General features: G+C 46.3%; 1 protein-coding gene across 5 annotated transcripts in view; it reads right to left on the reverse strand.

Moving 5' to 3' along the window:
- HIF3A (hypoxia inducible factor 3 subunit alpha) overlaps positions 1-24583 on the reverse strand; it is a 194382-nt gene that overhangs the window by 56997 nt on the left and 112802 nt on the right. For 2 of the 5 annotated variants that reach the window (XM_069644591.1, XM_069644596.1), the window contains exon 1: positions 10102-10318. The exons of 2 other annotated variants lie outside the window; for them this stretch is intronic. In XM_069644591.1, coding sequence (XP_069500692.1) covers positions 10102-10169 — 68 coding nt within the window. In that variant the 5' untranslated portion in view covers positions 10170-10318. Of the gene's footprint in view, positions 1-10101; positions 10319-10455; positions 10488-24583 lie in introns of those variants that run through there. One more of the 5 variants, XM_069644594.1, reaches the window with a different exon arrangement.

Consider the following 24583-nt stretch of genomic DNA (forward strand, 5'->3'; position numbering starts at 1 on the left):
TCACGTGAAAGCAGCAGGCTCTTCGCAGAAATGCAATAGGAGGAATGGGGGGGAGAAGGCGGGAGTGTTGCAATAAATCAACCCATGAAACAGCTTCAATGATTTGGTTGAAATGAATGCACAAGACTCAGAGGGAAAGCCTCGACGTGAGCTCATTGTATCCCAAATAGCAGCAGTTACCACTGCTGAATCATTTCAAGATCAGTATTTGGAACACTGACCTAAAAAGTGTCCAGACACAGCAACACCATTATTTATATGCAGCACACAATACTGGTTGCAGCAATATTGCTCAAGCGCTGGACTACAACAGGATGTGAGAAGAGGTGCTTCTAGCCTTCAGATACTTTACTGTAGGCAACTCAAAGATCTCGCAAAAAGAGCAATCCATCCACGATACGGTCCACGTGTGTATACTTCAACCTCCTTGTTACGCGCCACTGTGCTAGGGTCTTCATCAGGCCTATAGGACTCCTGCCAAAGGGATCGAGCTTCATACAAGAGATTGGCATCGGGCAAAGTGAGGGCCCAAACAGATGACAGAGGAGAATTTATCAAGAGGGAAGACAACTCTAACGAGTTAACAATTTCGGAGCAGGCAGAGTTTGTCTTCAACAACACACTGGCTGGCAAAAAATGTATTGCAGGCCTGGAGAAAGACCGTTCCACAAGAAAAGCACTTCTGAAATATTTAAATGGCGTTAGAGAGCTCCATGGGTATCCAGCAGGGGAAACAGTTCAACTATGGGGTCATCCTGGGTCAAACATGGTGGTCTAGCAATGGCCCCAGGTGTAGCGTAGCAAAGGGAGAAGAAAAAAGCTACTCCAGAGCCGTTTCCCATACTGTGGCCACTAGCTATTTGGCCCAGAAACGTATTTAACAGAACTATACAAAATCAGCGATCTTAAACAGCAGTGTTGGGTTTAGTGAAGAAATTGATGGAGATTTGTGGTACAATCAAATCTCCACCAATTTATTCAGCAACACAACTTGGAGAAAACCTTGACTAGGAAATGTCCAACACTGCTGCAGATGCTCTTGTTTTCACCGGGAGAAATTCCACAAGACCCACACCAGGAAGGAGCTCTTTTCTGGATGGGGGGGACCTGGTGTCCTGGACCCAACACTTTGGGAGCAATGGTTTGTGGCCCAGATTCCAGCGAAGCTAGGGTACATTCTGTGGATTGTCAAAACAGCTGACTGGAAAGATATTAGCTGTATGGGACAAGAAATGTGTTAAAACGAGAACACAAACAGTTGGGAGACAAGTCCCTTAGCAGGCATTTTACACCAGTCTGGAACGGGGAAGAGGATCCTAGCAAGAGTTGCCTTTAAGGGCAGTGTTAAAAGGCTGAGTCAACACGGAAGGGCCTAAGAGATGATGGCCAAGCCAACTCCAACCTACTGAAATTACAGTTCGAAAAATTGTTTACGACATACTTGAGTCCATTTGATGTAGTTTTATTCAAAGTGGAATTTGCCCTGGCCTCCTTTATTAATTTATTTTATTTATTTGTATTGCGCTGGTCGCCCGCGGGCATCAGGGTGCAACAAATAGACGCTAGATATGGGTCAGTGATGTCAGAGACAGTGAGCAAGGGCCCCCGGGGTCCCATCAGTACGTCAACGGAGGGTCAAGGAACGAAGGAGCGATCCTTTAGGTTAAATAGGCAAAATACTGAGGGGGAGTAAACCACCGCATTGCAATTACAATGGCAGTCAGTCATGGTGGAAGTGCTGCCTATAGGTAAAAGCACGGCAGCTCCGTTATTGTGTTCCAATTCTGCCCAATCACGGTATGCTCGGCCGATGTGGCCTGGGCGATCTTTACATTCGTTTTGGATTGTGGCAGCAAGTTCTCTGAGAGGGGAATAAGAGAATAAGTAGGCGGGGCTTGGGCAGACATTAGGTTTATGTCTACTCTCAGATGAGGAGGAAAGGTGGGTTTCCTGCATATGCAGACTGTTAGAGAAGTTCGTTTGTTGTAGTGTTGGATGTGTATACAGACATGAGTGTTTGAAGTTGAGCGTAGCTGAACTTTGTTGCACATAAGTAAGCACTTGCATCTTTCAATCATGCTTTCCATCTTAGGGCACTCAATCCTAACTCAGGCGGTATAGGCTTTGGGGTTCACCGAAGAGATGAAAAGTGGGGCCCCAAGAAAACATGGACCCCTTTGCATGAAATGGGCCACATTCAGCCACCATCAGGATAAAGCTTCGGTATGGCTCTGCTCCAACCCGCTAGTGATCCATGTGGGTGACATCACGGGCCTTGGCAGGACACAGCTGTTACATAACTTGCAGGACACGATTAGAATGCTAGGACAATGGATGCAAAGTTGAGAGACTGCTTGGCCAGAAATGCCTCCCACAGTGGAGTTGCGGAGCGCTATAGCATTAGAAGTGGAATCCTCCTGGTAGAGGAGAAACTGCACCACGGAAAAAGGTAGGACAGTGGAAGAGTTAGCATTCACTAGAAACAGTCTGCCAAGTTCGGGCTACCCATGCCACTTTACAGAACATATCATTCCTTCCCGCGGGTAAGTAAAGCATCAGAACAAGTTGCAGGTCATGGAAGGCACCTACAAAAATATTGCAAAGTTACAGGGTGATCCTAGCTGAGGAGGGAAGATTCTGTGAAAAGGAGGCAGCGTTAATGATTGCCTTTCAGAACGGAGGCTGGGCTAGGTACAATGGGCACCCTCTCCAATAGGGATAGATTGACTCCTCAATAAGTGCAGAGACCAGGGCTACGCTGGATGTGGAGTGAATGAACGGTTCCTGCTAGGTGACAGAAGCCGGTGCTTGACCCAGAAGGTCTTTACCAACTAGCCACGTAAGGGTGGGGTGGCCAACATGAATATACTTAAATGTACTGGGAATCATAGGTGGCACCAAAGTAATGAAATGACCAAAAATGACATGCGTTATCTGTGAGATGAGGTAGTATTTACAGTGGTCTAGTTCGCCTAGGGACCAAGCAGCAGTGGATTCTCACCTAAATTACCACTTAAAGAATGAAAGTTGCATCATCATTTTATTCCAAACATGTGTAGTCTAAATTATTGAACATATGCCTTCACAACGTGGCTCAGTTATGGGCTATCCCAGCTATGGGCAAATTGAATTGTTGGATCTGGTCTGAATCCCACTGTAAGTGAGAGAACTAGTTCCCCTTGAGTGTTCACACGGGGTGCCGTTCCATAACACCAGGAACTTGCCTGTCATTTTGGAGTTTAGCCTTGGGCAGCCTTGTTCTCTTGTTCAACAGAATTGATCCAATACTTGAATTTGTGATTTAGTGGTTTGCCAACTCCATCGATATGTGAAGTATTGCTTATTTCTTCAGGATTATTAGCTTCTCAAATAGTTTTCCCTTCCAAGCATTTGAAGCACTACAACATTTCTAATCCATGTATATTGTTGAATAGCCTTTTTGGAGGCACACATTTTCTGCTCCGCCATTTGTTCATTGTAGGGTGGATTGTACTTGTTTTACCTGCTAAAGCTCAAAGACTTAATATTTTGACTGGCTGATTAGTATCTGGTTTGGTGCTTTTAAAGACAGCTTGTGCCGAGTTCTAGTTTTGCTCTTGAAAGACTACTGTGCAGAAAGCATTGTAGTTTGTTAGCGGAGTACATCTCCTCCCATCTGACCTTTAGTTTCGCACCAAACTGCAAACTCTTAAACCATGCAAACCCTGGCTCAAATCCTGGGCTGCACACTTAACCAAATAGGGAAGACACTGGGCAAATCACTTAGGCCTCCCTCTGCCTTGCTTGGATTAGCTGCCAGGGTCGCCTAAATGGGATTTTAGAAAGTGTGCAATGAGTCATGCACTGTTGAATAGAGTTTATATTTCCCCCATATTGTGTAATGATGACCATCTGTAGAGATCACAACATATGTTGAACGGTCACTTCGCTCACTCATGGCAACGTTACTTGTGAGCCAAAGCTCCTCTACAGAAAAGTAAAACGGGGTTTCGTGGTTGGGGGAGCTTCCACAGAGATTACAACCCAAAAGATCAAATGAGCTGAAAAAGACTGCTGTCTTCAGTGTAGGCAAGAACATCTGTGTTTCTAACTGGGTTATCTTCAGGTGCGAATGGTGGGACCAATGGAGATGGTCGAAATGTAACATCAGACGAGTTCAGAATTGTGTTTTGGAAATGTCAAAAAGAAGGTTTCAGACAAAATGCAACTGAACAGTTTAAGAAGAAGTTTAAAATGTGGCTTAAGTGGTACAGACTGCACAAAATGGGGGACCGCTTGAGACAGATGAGCAGAATAATAGCAAAAGAGGCCACCTAACTATTTTGGAGCATGATTAACAGCACAACATGAAAAACAGGGTCACTGCGACTTTTTAATTTTGAAACAGCTTGAAAATAATATATTACAGCACGTTATTTTAGTAAATATGTTAATAATATTGATGATAAAAACATAAGAGTAAAGAAAGTGGCCAATGGCACTTTCTGCCAGGATATCAAGGTTCTTTAATCTGTGAAAAACGTGTTGGCTCCTGGACCAGATGAACCTTCCAATAATGTATTTCAGTCTTACGTTTTGGAATGCTCCTACATTTTGGCAGAATTATTTTAGGATATTAAAAAGACTTGGAGGCTCCTTTCAAGCTGGATGCAGCCCTCATTGATACCATTCTTAAAAGAAAAGAAGAGGTGACCCTAAAGAACCCAAAAACTATCGGCTAATAGCCTGAGCAGACGTCTCAAGTAATCTTTGATGCGCTCCTTCTAAAAGGAATTTCAGACATGAGATGAGAGAGAAGGAATACTGTCCCAATTTCAATGTGGTGTCAGAGGAGATGGAAACCACACTTGAAAAAAAGACAGGAATGTGGTAACCCCTTTGTTTCAGCGGCCTTCGAGAAAATGAATAAACCAAACTCTGGGCTAACCTTAAGGCCTGGGGTGTCGACCAGGGTTTCATAAATGTAATTATCCTTCTGCACACAAACACAACCATTTTTAGTAGACTCAATAGCTGGGCTGCTCTTAACTAACAGAAGGAGTAATAAACGGTTTAAAACAAGGCTATGCATTAGCGCTGTGTCTTTTCAATCTTTCCTTTCAGATCTCAAAACAGAATTTGACAGAATATGATTCCGACAATGATGAAGGATACACTAACTGGGTAGCTATTGCTCATGATACTGTATTATTTGGCCCTACTGGAATGGGTCTGCGGCGTAGCCTACTCGCACTAAATTTATATGCTAAAAACTATTTGGATATCAGAGATAAAAAGCCAAATCATGTGCATTACTACCATAAAAAGGAAGACACAATATACAGATGGTCTTTAGAAAGCAGGCCCACTGCATGTGCTGGAAGGGTATTGTTCCCTGGGTTTTAGCATACTTTTATCTCAGAGAAGAGATCAGACTAGGTTTTATATTTAAAAAATGACGCTGGTAGTATCAAGCCAAAGAAACTTTGTAAAACAATATTGCAGACTTACATTGCTCCCCATGAGGATGGCTTATTGCCAAAAAATGACTTGAATGTAATAACGGTGTGGAATTAAAAAGGACGTACATGGCTACAACGAATGAGCCATATGAAGAAAAAAAAAACTACTGCCAAATGGTTTGCCTTCTGCAGCAATCCTATTAGAACTAAATTTCACCTCACTATAGCTACTGGCCTTAATTAGGAAAGCCAGCATTATGCAGAGAATCTTGGAGGCTATCCCTTGCAAAAATGTACAATTTGAGAAGGGACTTAAATAAGTTGGTTGAGGAAAGCAAAACGATTCTACAAAAAAAAAAAAGAAGAATGATGTACCATCGATTAAAAGTTTGATTTACAAAGATGGGTTGGTTAAAGAAAAAAGCGATATTTTGTGATAGAGTACAAAAGAAGAACGGGCTATGCAGAAAATCATGGTTGGTTGAATATTTAAGAGTAAGGCCCAGAAACCAAGAAATCATTAAATGTTTCCAAAAGTTGCTGAATAAGCAAAAGAGACAAGTTTTGGTGCTGCTGTCGCTGAAGAGCCTAGATTGTCTAGAAGATTATCGGACACAAGAGGCGTAGTTAAAGGAACGATGAAAATGCTGTTTTTGTGGCCTTGTTAAGAAAGAGATTGTGATCCACTGATATGTACTATGTAATGTTTTAACACCTTCATAGATGAATCACTTTAGATAGTTTTTTCAGGAAATTGTGGAGTTAGGGAGAGCTTTGTTTTGGTACAGAATATTTAGAGTAGATCAGATAATGATTTGAGCAGAAACAGCATAGTGGGGGATTTTATAAAAGCGTGTAGGTGGTTCCGAACTGAGCTACTTTGTATTTGTAACTTAGATTACATTGGTGCGTTTTCAACCATCGACTGGAGATCTGCATAATAAATATATGCGGGTGCAAAATTGGAAACAGTAGGCCCAAACCCTGGCTCTCCCCACACTAACTTAATTATGTGATCCTGAACAAATCACTATAATAAATTATAGAAAAACATGGCTATTTTATTCTGGCAGGACACGTTTTGGGCACGCTCAACTGGAACTGTTGCGTATAGTCCAGTGTCCTTGCAGGCTCATTCCTACAGAGCAAGATTTGGAATCGGGACTCTGGGAAGACTAAATGTGCACAAGGGTTCCAAACGCTCAGCGGGATGCAGGGTTGAGGCTACTGATGTCATAAGGCTTAACACAATATTTTCCAATGAGTGTAACGCCACGCCCCTTTTAATGACCCTGTCCACCACCGCTTAGATCACCCTACTTAAACACATTCTGGGGGCGGTCTATATTTTGGTAACCTCCTCATATCCAGCAGTGACTATCCTTTAGGGCGAATAGTGGGGGTTTTGACAGGCCGGTGGCTTTGGAAGGCTGCAGCAGGGCAGAGTAAACTTTCAAAGCCAAGTTTACGCCCATTCAGTTCTTGGCAGGGCCATAGGCTTCTGCTTTCTGGCAGTGGTAAGAACTCAAATAGCAACCTTAAATGACCCAACAGCCGAGCAAGCAGAGGCAAGAGCCGCTGTATGCCCACGTCATTGTAGTATCAAGCTCGAGACATTCCGGGCTAGCCGTGAAAGGCTATATATTCCTGTGCCAGTCTCCCGGGACACGGTTTTGGCCCATGAGCCTTTTGCATCCCTGCCAATCCTTGAGGTACAGAGAGTCCTGCTGGGTAAACGTTCTATTTACTTATACCAACTGCATGGCACATCCAGTGCCAGAAGAAAAACCAGCCCCACTCATGGAGGTCAAGGTCTACCTACCCAGGGGTCTGTAACCTTTGGCTCTCCAGAGGTTTTGGATAACATCTACCATCCCTAGCCTGCATTGTCAATGGCAAGGGACCATGGGAATTGTAGTCAAAAACATCTGGAGAGCCAAAGGTCGCAGATCCCTGCCTACCGCTAGTCAAGAAGCTGCATTTCAGTTCTTCAAATTAGCCTCAGCAGCATGTGCTGCGATACAAAGCGTGATGAATAAGTTGTGTGCCCACCCATTCAGCAAAAGCAAGGAGCACCAAGCACAAGGGGTGAGGGGATCACCTCTGCCTATGCCAGGGGTCTGCAACCGTTGGCTCGCCAGATGGACTGCACTACAATTCCCATCAGCCCTGCCCAGCATAGTCTATGGAGAAGGCTTGTGGGGGTTGTAGCCCAAAACGTCTGGCCAGACACTGGTTGCAGAGCCCTGGCCTATACAAACCTCGAGTACATAACCCTAAGAATGAAGGTCTAGGCCTGTATGTAATCCAAGCAGTGAAAGGGCGTGTAGGTCGAGAGCATGCTACTGGTGTGGCAATGGGATCGATCTGCGTGTGCACACAGGACAGGCAAAGCCTCTTTAATAAAGAAGAGGGTCACACGCATTGGTGACAAGCCAGAAACTCAGAAGTCCTGCACTTCCTGTCCGGCCATAGATGCCTAAGGATATCCGGAAGTCCTGGCGCCGCACAGCCCTAAGAGCAGCATGCCACGTGCATCCCTGTGCGAACCCAGGTGCACGCCAACCCTTGTCATACAGTACAACACATAGGAGTCACTGCCAGGCTAATGGTATGTAAACTCGACTGCAACAGACCAGATCGAGTTGAGGGGAGACACCGCGTGTCACGAGACAATGCCACAGTGTGCAAGTCGGTTTCCAGGAGGAATGCACGCAAGCACGACTTTTACAGGTACTAAATGTGTGCCCATGGGAAACGCCAGCTTGAAAGCACCGGGCCCTTCAGCCACGACCACCCAACCCAACCCCAGGAACACAAGCATTAAACCAACCTTGGAGGGTAAGAAGACCTCCCGTGCACTGTTAATCCTGGTCCCCTCTACCGGCGGCCAAAGAGGTCCCACCATTAGGTGGAAGCATTTTAGGAACAAATATGATGGGTTATTCATAACGCGATTAAGAGATACCGCGGACCCCGGGATCGAACCTGTTGTGCTCAGTGTCGTTTTGCTTTTAAGGCGTGCACGTTGCCCCTGAGCTATCCTCCCGACACAAACAAGAGTCACATAATGTTGGCAAACAAGGTAGCGGTAAGAGCCAGGCGGCGTTCGAGAGACTGGACGAGCCTGTCAGTGAGGAAGAAATGCTCGGAGGTTTGGGGCGAGGCTGTGATGGGATTTCACACATTTCTAGAAACGAATGAGCTCATCACTCGTTGAGTGGCAGCGAGAGGCGGCGAGTAAGACCCAGCATGCGAGCGGTCTAGGGTGACCAGGCGCCCCCGTTTGCGGCCTAGGGTGACCAGGCGTCCCCGTTTTGCCGGGACTGTCGCGGAATGCGGCCCCCTGCCCTGTGGTGAGCGCGTGGGGAAGTCCATCTTTTAAGCTGTTGGCCGTCCCAGTTTCGAAAATCTGGTCACTAACTATTCTATACAATTGGTAAATAGCACCAACACGCCCGTAGGCCTCAGAGCGCTCACCGAAACAAAGAAAGAACACAAAGAGGGCATAGGAAAGCCAAAGAGGAAGTCCAATCCCCAAGTAACAAAGCAGACAAAGAAGTGCGGGGCTGGTCGGTCTATTTGTGCATGTTCCCCCCTTAAAGCCATTCCCATCATATTATCCCCCCCCCCCCCCACACACACAGCATGTATATGAATGGTCACTTGTCAGGGTGATAGACAGATTAATAACAGGTCTACCGAACGTCCACTGCCTTGCGTCATATAACGTTAGATATTGATCTTTGGCAGCACCCGTCCTGTCACACTTGCTCAGCGCCGCTACAGCGACTCGCAGAACCGCACGCGCACCGCCGCACGCAGACACCAGCGAGCCGTCCACTTGGAAGGACCCACGGTGTCCCCATGTGGAAGTATCGTATTCCCAGCGGGTGAGGTGCCAGGGGAACCCCCAAAGAGTCACGACGAGGGGTCGAACGGGGTGGAGGCAGGGTCTGGGACAGACATGCCACCCCCCCCCGTCCCCACCCACCTCTCCATTCCTCAATATTGTTGCAACCTGGCACAATCTCTTTCCCCAGTAACTCCACTTTTCTTCACCACTCCCACCACCTAAACTGCAAGCTTCTCTCGCCATTGCCCCCGCCGCGGGGGTCCTGCTGCTGGGCACTCGAGCACCCAGCATTGGTGCCTCCCCGCCTGCGACTCCACGTCCACTCTTGTCCCTTGCCTAACCGATCACCTGGTGGTACCCAGGCAGCCACCGAGACTTAACACGGCCTGACCCGCTGCGCCTTTCAGATCTGCCCTCACCACTCCTCCTGGCCCCCCGCTCACCTTCTTATCCTTCTAGGTCTCTGGCACTCCAGCCCCCCTCTCACCTTTTTATGCTTCTGGGTCTCTGGCACTCCAGCCCCCTCTCATCTTCTTATCTTCTTATCCTTCTAGGTCTCTGGCACTCCAGCCCCCCTCTCACCTTTTTATGCTTCTGGGTCTCTGGCACTCCAGCCCCCCTCTCATCTTCTTATCCTTCTGGGTCTCTGGCACTCCAGCCCCCCCTCTCATCTTCTTATGCTTCTGGATCTCTGGCACTCCAGCCCCCCTCTCACCTTCTTATCCTTCTAGGTCTCTGGCACTCCAGCCCCCCCTCTCATCTTCTTATCCTTCTGGGTCTCTGGCACTCCAGCCACCCCCTCACCTTCTTATCCTTCCGGGTCTCTGGCGCATCTTCCGATTGTCCCTCCTGGGTGGCAGATGCAGAGCCATGTCGTCGCCGTGGTACTCTTACTCCTGAATGTGGCAGCTCTGCGGTCTGTCCCGACTTCTAGCAGTCCCCGCCCTCGGACTTTAATTCCCGCCCGTGGCCCTCCTCTTCGCTCTGCTGTCCCGCCGTCTTGTGGACTCCCTTCCCAGCACACGTACCACCTCCTTCCTTATCTGCACTAGTCTCCCTCCAGGCAGGGGCCCGCCCCTTCGGCAGCTGTGCCGCCCCCTCCTCTGTGCTTCCCTCCTCCCCTCCCTCCCCCCCTTGTTCCCTCCCTCGCTCACTCACTCTCTCTGCCGGTACATCCCGTCCTGTTCCTTCCCCTGGCCCCCGGCCTGCTGTACCTCTGCAGTCCCTGCCCACAAGAACAGACTGTTTTGCCAGTGGCAGCCGGCACTCCAAAGACTTATCTAGCCGAGGAGGGGGTGGGCAGGAAAGAGCGAGTTCTTCGCAGAAGGAAACGGGTTGGAGACAAACAAAAAAAAGGACACTTTTCAGAACAGTGACAAAAAGTATTCTACTTGTTCACTTCAGAGAGAAATGCCCTAGTTGAGTCACCCAGGACTAAAACATGCCGTCCCAGTGCGGCTTCTCATCATTCCAGGGGCGCTGCTGCTTTCTTTTCTGCCTCAGCCTGAGTCACTACCTCTGCGCGGAACATGCTGTACACATGCCCGCACTACTACAACGTCCACTCCCCCCATAAATGAGAGATCTAAAAAAGAAGCCTCTTTACCTTCACCTGACACCATGTTTTGCATTGTTGACCCGATGACCACAGTGGGACCGTGGGAGCCACCAGCTTATGCTGTGGGCAGGGGTGGCACCAGCCTAATTCTTTTGCGCAGGGGGAGAGGCAGTTTTTTTTTTTTTTAAAAAGGGTTGCCACAAGGGGATCTTCAGATGCCCGTCCAAGTGCCTGCGTGGCCACTATGAATTGTAATCTAAAGTGGTCTTGCATAGCTCTGTAAGAAAGGAGGGCAGGGAGTGTTGTGCCTTTGGCGTGTGCACTATGGCCAGGGACGTCAATTGAGCAAAAAGCCAGGGGTAGCAGAAGTGGCAGTGAATGTATGAAGACATCACCGGAAGTGTCATCACGTGACCCTTTGACCACAATGACATCACAGGGCTTTATATCATATGATGTTAGGCCCCAGTGTCAATAATAAATACATATAAATGTGAGATTAACATAATACATGGCAGCCTGCAATATCTTAATCCGTCGGCACCCGGTGAATGAATAATAAAGAACTGGGTGGGTGTCGACAGGATAAATCGAAACAAAATAATGAATTCTTTAAAAACATTTTTTTATTAAAGTGCATTTGGTTTTAATCAAAACCTTTCACACTACACAGTTATGTTTAATGAAATCTGAGAACCCATATCCCCTCCCATCTGTCCCTGAGGGGGGGGGTCAGTTCCTGGGTCCCGAAGGTAGCCAATAAATGGTAAGGAGTGGGAGTGACCTTGGTCTCAATACGTGCCGTGCCGGGAGCATGTCAGCCTCCAGAGGGGAGCACTGAGGAACGCCATTCAAGGCTGGGAACTGCGATCTCATAGCATACGCCAGCTGTATATACCTAATGCGCCCACTGCCCCAGAGAGCAAACCTCCTGTAATGACGCCCATGGAAGGAGACCGCCTTCTCGCACAACATCCGGCAAGGTCAGGATCCCATGTTTCTCCCCATTTCTGAAATGACCCCTCCTGAGAAGTTCTGGAAGACAGAGTTGCCCTTCCAATGTGCATGTCCGCCTCACCCTATATCTGCTGTGCACTACACAGTTAAAACAATCCAAGAAAATATAAACATACACATTCAATAAGAAATACAAAACATCAAACCACGGTTAAAACTTGTGTTCCTATAAAAAAAGTAATAAATACAATAAGCATTTAATTACCGTTATTACTTAAAAGATTAACAACTAATCTTCATATATGATAAGCGCCCCCAGTTTTAACTAATGATTCGGCCGTATAGATACTGGACTGAAATCGATTCGTAGATATTTGTTTGAATGTACCAACACATTTCATATAACCTTTCCAATAATGAGAAGCTAATACAGGACACTGTTAAAAAAATGCCTGGCCGTTTCGATGTTATCATTGCATAATCAACACTTCCAAGCTTCACAGGGGACACATAGGGACGTCATTTCGCCAAAATGCCTGGGGTAGGGGAAGTGACATCACATGACCCTTGCCCTCTGATGACATCACAGGAAGTGATGTCATTTGACCCTACCTTGAAGTGATATCGTGGGAAGCGATGGAACACGACCTTTCACCCCTTCATAAAACAGGAAGTGACATCACATAGCATTGTTCCCAAGTAAACTACGAAAAATATGGTTACGATATCACTATAATGTGATATACATTTCATACAAGAATGGATCGCCATGTGTATCGTTAAGATCAGTGTGCTGCCACCGTTGAGTGTGGAATGTCTTCTGGGACATGCAGTGCCCTTATGGAGAGTAGAATACAGGCTGCCACGGTTGATTTTGGCATGTCTTCTGGGACATGCAGTGTCCTTCTGGGGAGTAGGGAACCGGCCGCCACGGTTGAGTGGGGTACAGGCCACCATGGTTGAGTGTGGCGTGTCTTCTGGCACATGCATTGCCCTTATTGGGAGTAGGGTACAGGCTGCCACGGTTGAGAGTGGCGTGTCTTCTGCATAGGCCCATATTACCAAATTACTGTGAATGCAAGCAGACGTCCTTGGCCAAATGATAATGATGTGTTATTATATAGCACTTACACTTAAGCGCTTAATATAGAAAAAATATACATTCAATATCACCCAACCTGTGTTGGTACTCATTTATCGACCTCAGAAAGATGAAAGGTTGAGTTGAGGTGTTTAAGAACAGACTAAATCAGTGACTCACCCCCTGAAGCGTGTCTGAAATAAACGTTTAATGAGTCTAGCTATTATTGTATAGAATTCCAGAAAGACACATTATTTGGTATTCCTATTCCTTCTTATTTAGGGTCATTGCTGAAAGTGTTAGACTTGTGGAACCCCTGGTAATTTCTTTTTAAGAGGCCTGACCAACAAAACCAGCCACTCCAGAAGCAAAGAGCCACATGGCGCTGGCCACAGCCCAGGAGCTTGCATTAAAAAAACACAGGGGTAGCAAGGGAGCCTCAGGGGGTCGCAGCTGTGACCCCTGGCGACCCCTAAATGAAGTCCCTGGACACCTTGCCATGCCCCGGTGTGAGAAAAAGTGGGCAAAACGTTAAGACACAGTTTCATAATGAATCTTCTGGAGGTCAACACTGCTAGTCTTGATAATGGAACTACAAGGCTTGGACAGGGCAAAACGTTGACTCTTGTGTTCGCAGTAGTTTTTTTGAACAGCACAAGCCGCCAAATAAGATGATCGATCACATTCTACTGCTTTAGTTTTTAATTTCAGCATATATTCACCAGTGTCAGCTTCAGTATGAATTCAATATTTGTTTATATTTATCCAGATGACATCCACCCAGCTTGTTCTTCTTTAATATCCGTATAAAAGCTTGGAAATCATTTTCTTATTACAGGCTAGTTGTGACATCACAACTGACCTGTAATAAGAACATGCCACCATAGTTACTCTGTGATCAGTTATTAGCTTCACTAGTAACCTCACAATACCTTCTGCTTGAGACAGCCCAGGGCAGAACTCCAGCTGTCACTGCTGCTCTTAAAGCAGTGACAAGCTTTTCAAATGAGTGTTTGTATGCAGAATGTCTGACACTTTACAGACAGTAATTGACAAGGAGCGGTTTATGGTACTTTGTTTAATTTGTGCACTTCTGGAATTTAACACAGGTGAGCAAGAATCAGCATGTTTTCACTCATTTTAAAGCACAAAATGAAAACGTTTCTTAAATTGCTCAAACTATTTTTCTGCAACACATTATAAGCTGCATGTTAGCTTTTTATAAAATCCAAACACATTGTACATTCATTACATGGAACAGCAAATACAAAATCTCTTACATTCGATTAAACAAGAGGCCAGGTAGCAAAGGATATGAAAGTCTCCGGCCATATATTATAAGGAATCAAATACCCCCTAATGTATGTAAGAATTATATCTGCAAGCCATCTCTGAGTTCCATGACCTTATAAATGAACTCCTCAGTGACTTTCAATATCCTTATAACGTATGGCAGGGGGTCCTTTTTCCCATTTATAATAACAAATAGTACTAAAGGCAATTTTACATTTTCAACCATAAATAAACTATGGTGTTGCCTCAACATGCCATAGGTCCTGCAGGATATTTCAAGGGCACACCCAGCAGAACTATCACAAGCCACCAACAGTTCTTTCGTATGCCAATACAGCCTCATAGGGACAGTTACTGCCACCTAAGCCCAGTGGAAACCTCATGGGTCGGGCATAGTCATAATATGACCCTACTTGGCCATATGATGATCGCCGGCTCATATCAAAGCAGTGTCCTTTTATGGAAAGCAAATCCTCATATACCGTATATAGAAATCTTATTCAAGGTGAAGCCTCAACAGCCCAACTGCTGTTAGCACAAGCCAAATGCAGCCTTAGTTACCAAAGTCTTGCAATGCTATGCCAGGAAAAGCCTGCGCCAAGTACAATAATCATATGTAAGATCCAGCCTCACATGTCTAGTACTTCCATCCCATGTGAAGTGTAGGCACACTTGCTGATGCACAACCCTGTGCCACTGGGCCTTCCATGCCCCCCAGCACTTGCAGATTTAAGACAGCACAGTTTTGTTGAACTAAAGTGCGAGTTACCAAGGCAGGAAAAGACAGGGAGGTTGGAATACAGGTTGAGCGGAGGAGCAAGGTGTAAGTGGAGGTGTAAATAGTTTCAAGGGCTGGTTTTCTTAGTTGGGTATTAATTGATCAGATTTTTCAACCAGAGACCGAGGTGTCAGTGGGGGTAAAGGGAAATGGTTTAAAATGATTGCTTGCTTCAATTCATATTAATTTTACATTTAAGGAGTAGATCGAGGTGTAAGTAAGTTCAAAGGAAAGTGGGTTACATTTCTTGCTTTATGCTGTATACATTTCAATTCATTAGCAGAGGGCAGGGTGTGAATAGGGAAAAGGTTTGAAAGACTTGAAGAATTCAATTTGTATCAATTTTGCATTTTCAGCGGACATCAAGGTGTAAGTGGGTGCAAAGGACAGTGTTTTAAACTTCTTGTTTCATGGTGTATAGTTGTTCCAATTTTTAGCATAGACTGGGGTGTGCGTCGGGGAAAAAGTATAAAAAAATGCTTGCATGCTTCAATTTGTATTAATTTTTACGTTTTCAGCGGAGATCGAGGTGTAAGTGGGTGTGTAGGGAATTGTGTGAAATTCCTGGCTTTATTTTGTACTAATTGTTCCATTTCTGTCACAGGCGGAGTTCGGGGCAGTCCTAGTCGGGGAGGAGTAGGCCGCGGCTTGAACCGTGGGCGGTTTCCCGATAGCCGTACTCGAGCCAAAGTCGGACGACGGGCATTGGATCCCTATGGACACTGGAGACTCTTCACCTTCATGCATAGTGGCCCCAGGGAGAAGCACTCTGCACCAATCTGGAGCAAATGTCCTGTGCCTTGTGACATGCATGGAGGTGGCAAGGGGCCACCAGAACATTCAGAATTTTTACCCCACATTTTGGGGGCTAGGCGTTTTGTGGTATAGATGGTCATTAACCATGATGCTTTAGGGCTGGGACTGCCCCCTTTGTGTTGTATGCTCCAATAAACTGATCTGCGTTTCCAAAAATGTAAACTGTTGTCGGACTATTATTCACTGGCTTACAGGTTTTGGTTCCCAAGGTATGTCATCCTCAAACGACAAGGGGAGGGGGGCGCCCGTGCGGGCTGACACCGCTATGCGTTTTGAGTCGGATCTTGGACTTTAAACCTATGAAGGACTGCAAAATGAACCTCTTTTATAAGCAGCAGGCACTTAACTCATTGCCTTTATGCATACTGCATACAAATGGGTCATTTTAAGCACCTAAAAATAAAACTGTTTAATATAATACATTGAAAAGTCGCACTTAAGCAACCTGCAGAGATGAAACACACGCTGAAATTACAAAGACAAATAAAGCTCCCAACGGACCAATACTTCGTAAAATGCCATTTCAAGTGCTGGTGTGGAAATGTTCAGTTGCCTTATACCCAGTGGTGCACTTCATAAGCCTGCAGGAATCCTTGTGTGGTGCTAGCTTTCATGGCACAAGCAGTTATAATGTTAAAAAGATTAACGAGATTGCACAAACTTAAAAAGTGTGAAAACAAGTTATTTTTTCAGGCAAAGTGCGATCCCCTTTAGGCATTTAAGGGCGATGGGCAATAGGCCATGGACCACAAGGGCAGTTGCAGGGGGACCAAGAGGAAAGCCAGGGGTGACAGCTGCTACCTCTGGCTACTCAAATTATGTACATGACTATGGCCTCAATAACCCTCATACATAACCCTTTCTCTGTTCCCAACTGACAGTTGTGGAAAAAAAAGTGTAGCATTGGAGGTCAAGGTGGATAAGTTAATTGTGCTGGGAATCAAACAGGACACCTTCTTGATGAGACTACAGGTACTGGTACAGCAAACAAACCTTCTAGGTTCTCACCAGGCACTGCAGTTACTGGTGGGTCTCGTGTTGCACCTTACCTCTCCCAGACATGCCTTTACTACGTGGTATCCCCTGGATACACCTCTGGCTGGCTGTAGCATGGGGGGAGGGGATCGCGGACCGAGATATGATTGGTTATTTATAACACTTAACAAGAGGTTTCCAAGCGCGGGCCGGGGCTTTGAACCGGTGTTGCTCTGTCGTCTTGCTTCCAAGGTGAGCATGTTGCACCTGAGAAATCCTCCCGAGACAAAAGGTGGGTTAACTGCCTTAGGCCCTTTATAGGGTAACTGTCCTGGACGTCTGGCCCCTGCCAACACCCCATGCCAGAGTTTTGCCCCAGCCACTCCAGGTATTGACTGGTTGTTCTGGGTATTTTCCTCCCTTGTAGCTTCGACAGAGCTTCTATGAATGCAGGGGTCCCCACTGTAGACATCGTGGAGACAGATTAGTTGCCTTGGGGACCCTTATCCACCTTTGGGTCGTACATATATGTGCACTTCCTTTCAGACCCTTCTTATGTTTGGAGTCCGTGAGAGCTGATAATGGGCAGTTGGGTCAGTAGGGCAGTGGGGGGTCGTTCCTTCTTAACCACTCCCCGTCATGAGTTGACTGTTGATGGTGGAATTGTCCCCTCAATTGGGTCACAGTGGCCATGCATAGACGACCTCTGCCTTCTGTGGAGTCATGTAGTATAAACTAGGCCAAATGGCCAACCCATTTTGGGAACAGCCACGAAGGTAGTCCAGTGTTCATTTCTGGTAATGGGTCCATACACTTATAGACACGCTACCCGCCCGGCAGCGTTTGGTAGCTGGACGCCCTTGTCTGTGCCTGGGATTTTCAGCCCTTGGAAGGCGATGTGGCCGATTCAGTGGCAAGTACCCTGTTTGTGTTACATTAGCATTACAATTGGTGTGCCCTTATGGATGTGCCAACTCAGCGTGTTTGGCTGCGATTTTTCCAGCTTGACGCACAGATTGCCCTGGAACCCAACAGACAACCCGAGGGATTTGCAATGGTCTTTGCAGTGTGTTTACAAGTTCACTAAATAAGGAGAACATCATACACCTGTGTCTTCACAATAGCCTTCGGCTGCAGGTGGAGTGGGTTTGTTGTTTATTTTACAACTGTGTGAGGCCACGATCCCTTTGGACACTTGACTGCTAACAGTATCATTTGAATATGGTCTGAGGATGGTTGAAAAATATTGCAGCTGCCTCTTATGGTTTTGCAGAGATACGATTACATAGCACGTCAGTTATTTGGTCCCATAGCTTGCTGGTACCCGTCTGATTGGGCGGTCTGACTTAGATAAGAGTAGTCGATTCACAGTCTATATGAGCACCTGGAACGGGGTGCATTGGTGTTGCCGGTAGTGTGTTTTCACCTCCACGGTATACCATCTATACACACTGGCTTTTGGACTCCCCACCATGCATGACGTGCATGGAGAGATTAGGAACACTTGCACCCTAAGCTGAGGGATATCCTTTTTGGAAGGATGCAACCCTAGTGGTTGGGGGCATTGTGGTGGGAGCAGGTAGTCCCGGCCCCTCACTAACTGTAACCCGAGCAATAAAACAGGGGTGAAATGAGGTATTTGCTATGAACATTGAAGTCTCTGGCGGACAGGCTACACTGCAACTGGTTTATTTTAATGTTTTGTATTTCTTCACAGTAATTGAACCCCCACTGTTTGCAGAATACTGGTGGGTCGGAGGAATACGCAACATTTAACCCACCGGATGGTTATGTGCCCAGAGGAAGGCTTGGTCCCGACAAATCACTATTTGATCCACAGAGCCGAAACTATAGTTGGCAGTTGTTGATTGCAATATATGCTATACTAAAAAAAGTTTTGGGCATTGTAATTCTGTTTACATAGGTGTCATAATATCATCCAAGTAGTACAGAGTAGCGACACACAGTATTAGCCAAATCGGCGCCAGGTGGGAAGTGGGTGTACCACTCATCATTGTTTAATGGTTTGTTGTAATGTTCTTTATTCATGTATTTGAGGAGAGAGTGCTTTGTTTTTGACCCTTGGTGTTTGATTGCAGATGTACGCTTCGAGATGTGGTTGTGGGGTGGGTTAGAATTAATTGATGTGCAGAATTAATCGTCTCTGCTGATTGAATTTATGTGTATCATTTGCAGTAAAAGCACACATTTTTTGACTAATATTACATTCGTTTTTGGCCCATGCATGTTGTTTTGTTCTTTGCTGAAATTGTCAATTTTGTTGTTTTGAAGATATTAATTTTTTGGGTAGGACTTCCAAAATTGTGGTATTTCTTGATTCCAGGCCTTAAATAGGATTGTGGGTGTACCTCATTTTGTGTTCCTGCATCTGTGGTCTTCACGTTACACATAGATTGATTCAGTATGTGCATTGAAGCATTGGGCTTTCTAACGTCCCCGCCTTTCTCTGAAAACAGGAGGCTGAATATCTATGACACCTTCCTTTGGCCCATCATAAGATCTACCTTTGACACCAATTCAGAGGACATTTAGTTTCACAAAAAGATGCTAATCTTCGGAAAGAGAGAGCCATCTAAATGCTTTGGCCTCATTGTGGGGGCATGTTGCTATGGGCATGCCTCGGCCAACTGTTATTGATTGCTTACAGTTTAACATCCTCATCTCTCATTGGCGAGAGATTTGACAGGCTATTCCAGTAGTGCCCCTTCCCCATGGACAGTCACTGAAGAGTGCCATCTTCTGCCTGCAACTACCTCAATTTGGGGAGGGCTACCAAGCCAGTGGCTGGCACCACAACTGACACTGCATACAAGTATAGTTTCCTGCATTCATGGTGTTGTTTTTATTGTGGAGGTGCTAATAGGGGGCAAACCACATAGAATGGTGCACTGGCTTCCAAACTACTGCCAGAATGTGGAGTTGTGATGAACCAGAAAAGAGACGCAGACACAGAGGACTCATGATTGTGGTTATAGACTTTTATTAAATGATAAAGGGTTGGAAAATGCCTCACTATCCTTAATCTATGAGGTATTTCCCTACATCACCCAAAACTAAGGGTATGTCCTGTGTCAATATGTCCAAAGAAAAAGTGTATGGAATCCTAACCTAGCCCTAACATTCTAAAAGTAACTCTGGGATGTTGAGGGTACGGTCATTGGCTGGAAAAGTGCACACATGTTAAAGTGCAACAGAAAGGTATAACTCAACAAAAGTTCCAAATGGATAATGTTCACAGTTCCAGGGAATGGCTCCTTTACCCAGGTTTCTTTCCACAAAACAAAAGTTCAAAAGAATAACCAAGTTGTTTATAGCCCAAGAGGATAACCCCTACTCTTTGTTTTGCAAGCCACTCCAGGGGAAATGACTCCCTTCATCAAGTCTTTTCCACATTCAATGCAATTCAAAACCCCAAGGGCATGAATCTTCATTGGGATTCTCTTTTTCAAGGTATCACAACTTGGTTGTGGGTCCCAGGCTCGCAAAATACCTTGTACACTCTCCTGCCAAGTTCTCTCATATATTTACGAGGCAAAATTCTGAGGGCACGAGTGTTCCTTTGGATTTCTGTGTTCAAGATGACATTCAATGCAAAATCCCAAGGGTATGAGTCTTCCCTGGGATTTATATTTTCACACAAATAAGAATGCGGGTCCCAGACTCGCAAAATACCCGGTATACTCCCATGCCAGGCTCTTTTCTATAGATTCTTATGGGTGCGAATCCTAGATTCGCAGTTCGCCTGGTATACTCTCCTGCCCAGGACTTTTAAATTCAGCTTCTTCACTTTGGGTGCAGGTCCCAGACTTGCAGTTTGTTAGGACTGAGCATTTTCCAGATTCTTTCCATGTATTGGGTCCACTACCCTCTGCTTCTCATTTTGTGGTTTTCCTTACACTAATGAAAACTTTTCACTCTCAATCAACTCCTTTATTTCTTTCCTGGCTGCGCGGGATGCACTGTGAAGTAACACGGCATTCCGCCCCCCTCACGCTGGGCTCACTGGTCTGCTGTGGTCGCCTTGCCATGTTTTGCGCTGCTTGGCTGTCGCTGCTCAGAGCATCCGATCCTTCTTTGCCATTCATCTGATTCCCGGTGTCCTCCAATAGACTTGAGCTGCCTCCGGCCTCACGTTGCCGGACCTTTGGTTCTCCAGCGTATAGGGAACAACTGTTCCTGCAGTCCTTGTTCGGGTGGCACTTCCCTGGCTTCCCGCTCTGGTCTTGCGTGCAGCACAGCTCTTCCCAAGCCTTTGCTCTACCTGACGGGAGGTGCCTGACCCGGTCAGCATCTCTCTCCCTTCCATCAGCTGTTAGGTTTTTAAATATCCCGGCATGGCGCTCTTCTCTCCAACGTCTAGAATGCAGCATTGGCTTCCGTGCTCTAGGGATCCTCACAACTCCATTCCTCTTCCTCGTCCCAGTATTTTCAAAGGATTCATATAAAGGGTATTGATAGTCAGATCTTGTCATTCTATCTGTTACAGAGTTTTGAAGGAAGCCATCAACAAGCTTTGAAGGCTGTTGAAGGGGGTTATCACAATATGCCGTTGAGGCATGAGGAATGGAGGGAATATCCCCAAAAGGGAAAGGGGATACAGTGTCTCATCTGATGATGCCTGTCCCTCCACCTTGCAATCGCCTCCCCTTGTGTGATCCTCCCTCGCAAATCCACCTCCAGGGTCAGGATCCGGTAGCGGCTGCCGTCCCTTGGTCATATGGGGAGAGGCTATCCCCAGGAGAGGAGTGATGACATCATCTGATGCATCACAGGGCCTAAAACCTTTCTGTGAAATGCATGTTCAATCATGCCTATCGCATACCCACCCCCTAGACTACCACAAGTTCATTTTCGATTACTTATGAATTGGTCTATTTGTGACACAATAACAGATTTCCAGCCTACCTCCGTTCTGTTTCACCCAACCGGCAGTCCGTAGTAGGTGCCGCAAAAGGCTTACAGACTCGAAAACTGTGTTGACCTCTGGGTTCCACTAGCTCAATGTGCCCACCCTATTGGTGGCCAAATAGGAGCATACCAACAATAGAGAAATGGGTGTCATCAAGTGCCTTAAATGGTAATGCTCCTTCCCCGTTCTGGTTATGACAATCAAACTCACCGCTGATCAACAGCTCCTTCTAACAGAAGGTAAGTGGGGAAAAATGTCCTTGGCATACTGCCATCAAAAGACTTTAGCATCACTTGGAAGTTGTATAAATATGCTGGTATGAGGTGATGACGCTATGCCCGGACACCTAAGTGGTTTTGTTGGTTCTGCAGGTGGAGTTCTGGGCAGCTGCTTTTTGGTACCCCTCCACCCCCAAAATGTCTCCAGCCTAGGAGGCCCAAATCAGTGATACCGATAACCAATCATATGAAGAGATGTTCCAGACAGTTATGAATGACGCACTTCATGTTCCTTCTGGAGGCAGGTAATGTGGGTCACTAAGGTGACAAAACGACTGCTGCTCTGCAGGTGTACATGGAGGAGTAGTGGCTAAAGTCCATATTAAGCCCTACAGTATCACAAAACCAGCAGTAAACCCAATCAAAAAGCCGAAATAGGCAGAGCCCGACAGATATACCTTCTTAGCCTTTTAGGGTAGCGCAGACTGAGGGCAGTCTTCACACTTCAGGAGGGGTATGAGCTAGTACAGAAGTAACAAACAACAATACTTATTGGGTACCAAAATAAAATAACGTCCAACCAAGGTTCTATAAAAATAGGACATTTTTATTAAACAAATAAAAATGCACACCACTGATATAAACACTACTGGCCCACTCCTCTAAGAGGGCAAGTGGAACAGAGAACGCAGAATGGTTTTATAGACAGGGGTGCTGACGCAAAGACTTCAGCAGCAAAATGTCTGGTTTTGAATACCTTTTTTAAAAAAGGTACTGAAGGGAGCTTAAATATCACCAGTGTCTTGTAGGGCACAACAGATGGACAGGGCTACTTCAGATACTATAGCTGTTGTCTTTCAGATTTTATTACACTAAACCGGGGTCGAGTTGGGTGCGGCGTCAATGGGATCCAATGACATGGTGCAGTTTAGCAACAGCTTAACAACACTGAGAAATAGCAGGCGTATGGGTCAGCTACCCTGGAAGACTTGGTGGCCTCAGGTGCGGAGAAGCAGAGACATGTCTTCAGCAGTGAGCGGGCTCGACTGGCCCAACGCTGGTACTGCAGCTACGAAAGCATAGAGCTTGGAGAGGCTAGTAACCTTGGCTTTGAATAAAACTCACATGTGGAGCCGGTGAGCATCAATATCAGAAAGGACTCAGTTGGTTCCCTTGCAGCATTTTAGGCAGCATTGAAGGTGCCTAAACCAGCATTAAGGCAGTTTTTGTCTGGTTGCTGGGAGACCCAGTCCAGGGCATCAGGGGTAAGATAAGTCCATTCTTCTGCCCTTCCAAACTAGGAAGGTTTGTAGCGAGCACTTGCAGGGTTCAATTACCTCCAATGACCAGTTGAAGTAGGCCTTTCGCAGCCAGCTAATCATCCTAAAAAGGCCCTTGGCATGGATCGGGGTGGGACGCGTCTCTTCCTTGGAGCTCCTAGTCTTCACCTCTCTGACAGAGGGCTTTGGAGCAGACGGTACCCCTAATTTCATTCCAGGTGAACCCTTCAAGAGTGTTCCAAATTTGAAATCAACTAAGGGAAGGGGTTTCCCCCATATACTCAAAATGCGACAGTGGATTGGCCCACAGCCCACTTGTTGTTAAAGGTTCAAGAGAGACTTCTATAACAAGCGTATTTTGTTTGCTTATGTCATACCCAGAGTGCCCTGTCGGCAGGAAGGTCGAGGGGGACAGGAACTTTGAGAGACTTAGCAAAATCCCAGATGGAGACCCCGGTGTGGACTGAAGCTAGTCTAACTGGGTTAGTTTACCCCATCCCCTTACTCAATCTACCTAAAACAAAAAGGCTTCAGTAATCTGCACACTGGTGCCTGGTGGCCATTGTAATGGCCAAACTGTCTTTGAAGCACTGGTTCCCTGAGGACCACCCAGGTAGTGTTCCTGGGCCCTGGAGGAAGGAGACAACCGTTCTCAGGGGGAGGGTTAAAGAGAGGCATTGCTGTGCTGCACTCAACATGATTTTTGTGAGTACAACCAGCGAATGCAGCTTAATACACACCATGCCCTGTCATGAATGAGTCGCTGTGCACCAAGCAGGCAATACAATTACATCAAATGCTTGTGGCTGTATAATTGTGCAGGCTCAGTGGCCACAATGTCAAAACCACACATGGCCTCTATTTAGATAGATGCCAGATTTTGCAGAAGGCAAGGAGAGACATAGGGTCATCCTGACTACTTCAACGTAATACCAGAACGAATCTACAGAACACGAAGAAAGAGGCGTGGGACACGAAGACTGCAAGACAGAGTGACTTTTCCTGACAGGACAGAGGCATGGGAGAGAGGGAATGACTGAGGTATTGCTGCAGAAGTGCCAAATCACTTTGCCAATGATAGAGATTGTATTGCGCTACATATCCTCTATCTAGACTGTGGAAGGAAAGTTCACCTAGCTAGGTTTTGCAAGAATTCCAAGATCACTGCTGGAAAGGTACTGTCATGATGCCTGCCCCCGGAAGACCAGACCAGGCCCAGCAGCCCCGGAAGCAGGCATCATGCCACTTGGAGCATGCCCAAAAGCCCCAGTTAGGGGCTGTTTGGGTACAGTCCTGGCGCCTATGGCGCCAGGCTCATTATTGATAACTTACATAAAGCAGACTATGCTGCATACTCCCCTGAGGCAGACCATGCTGCATGAAGACTCAAGCCAAATGAG

The sequence above is a fragment of the Ambystoma mexicanum genome, chromosome 2p (assembly GCF_040938575.1).
Source record: "Ambystoma mexicanum isolate Mex_15411 chromosome 2p, UKY_AmexF1_1, whole genome shotgun sequence".
NCBI classification, from domain to species: domain Eukaryota; kingdom Metazoa; phylum Chordata; class Amphibia; order Caudata; family Ambystomatidae; genus Ambystoma; species Ambystoma mexicanum.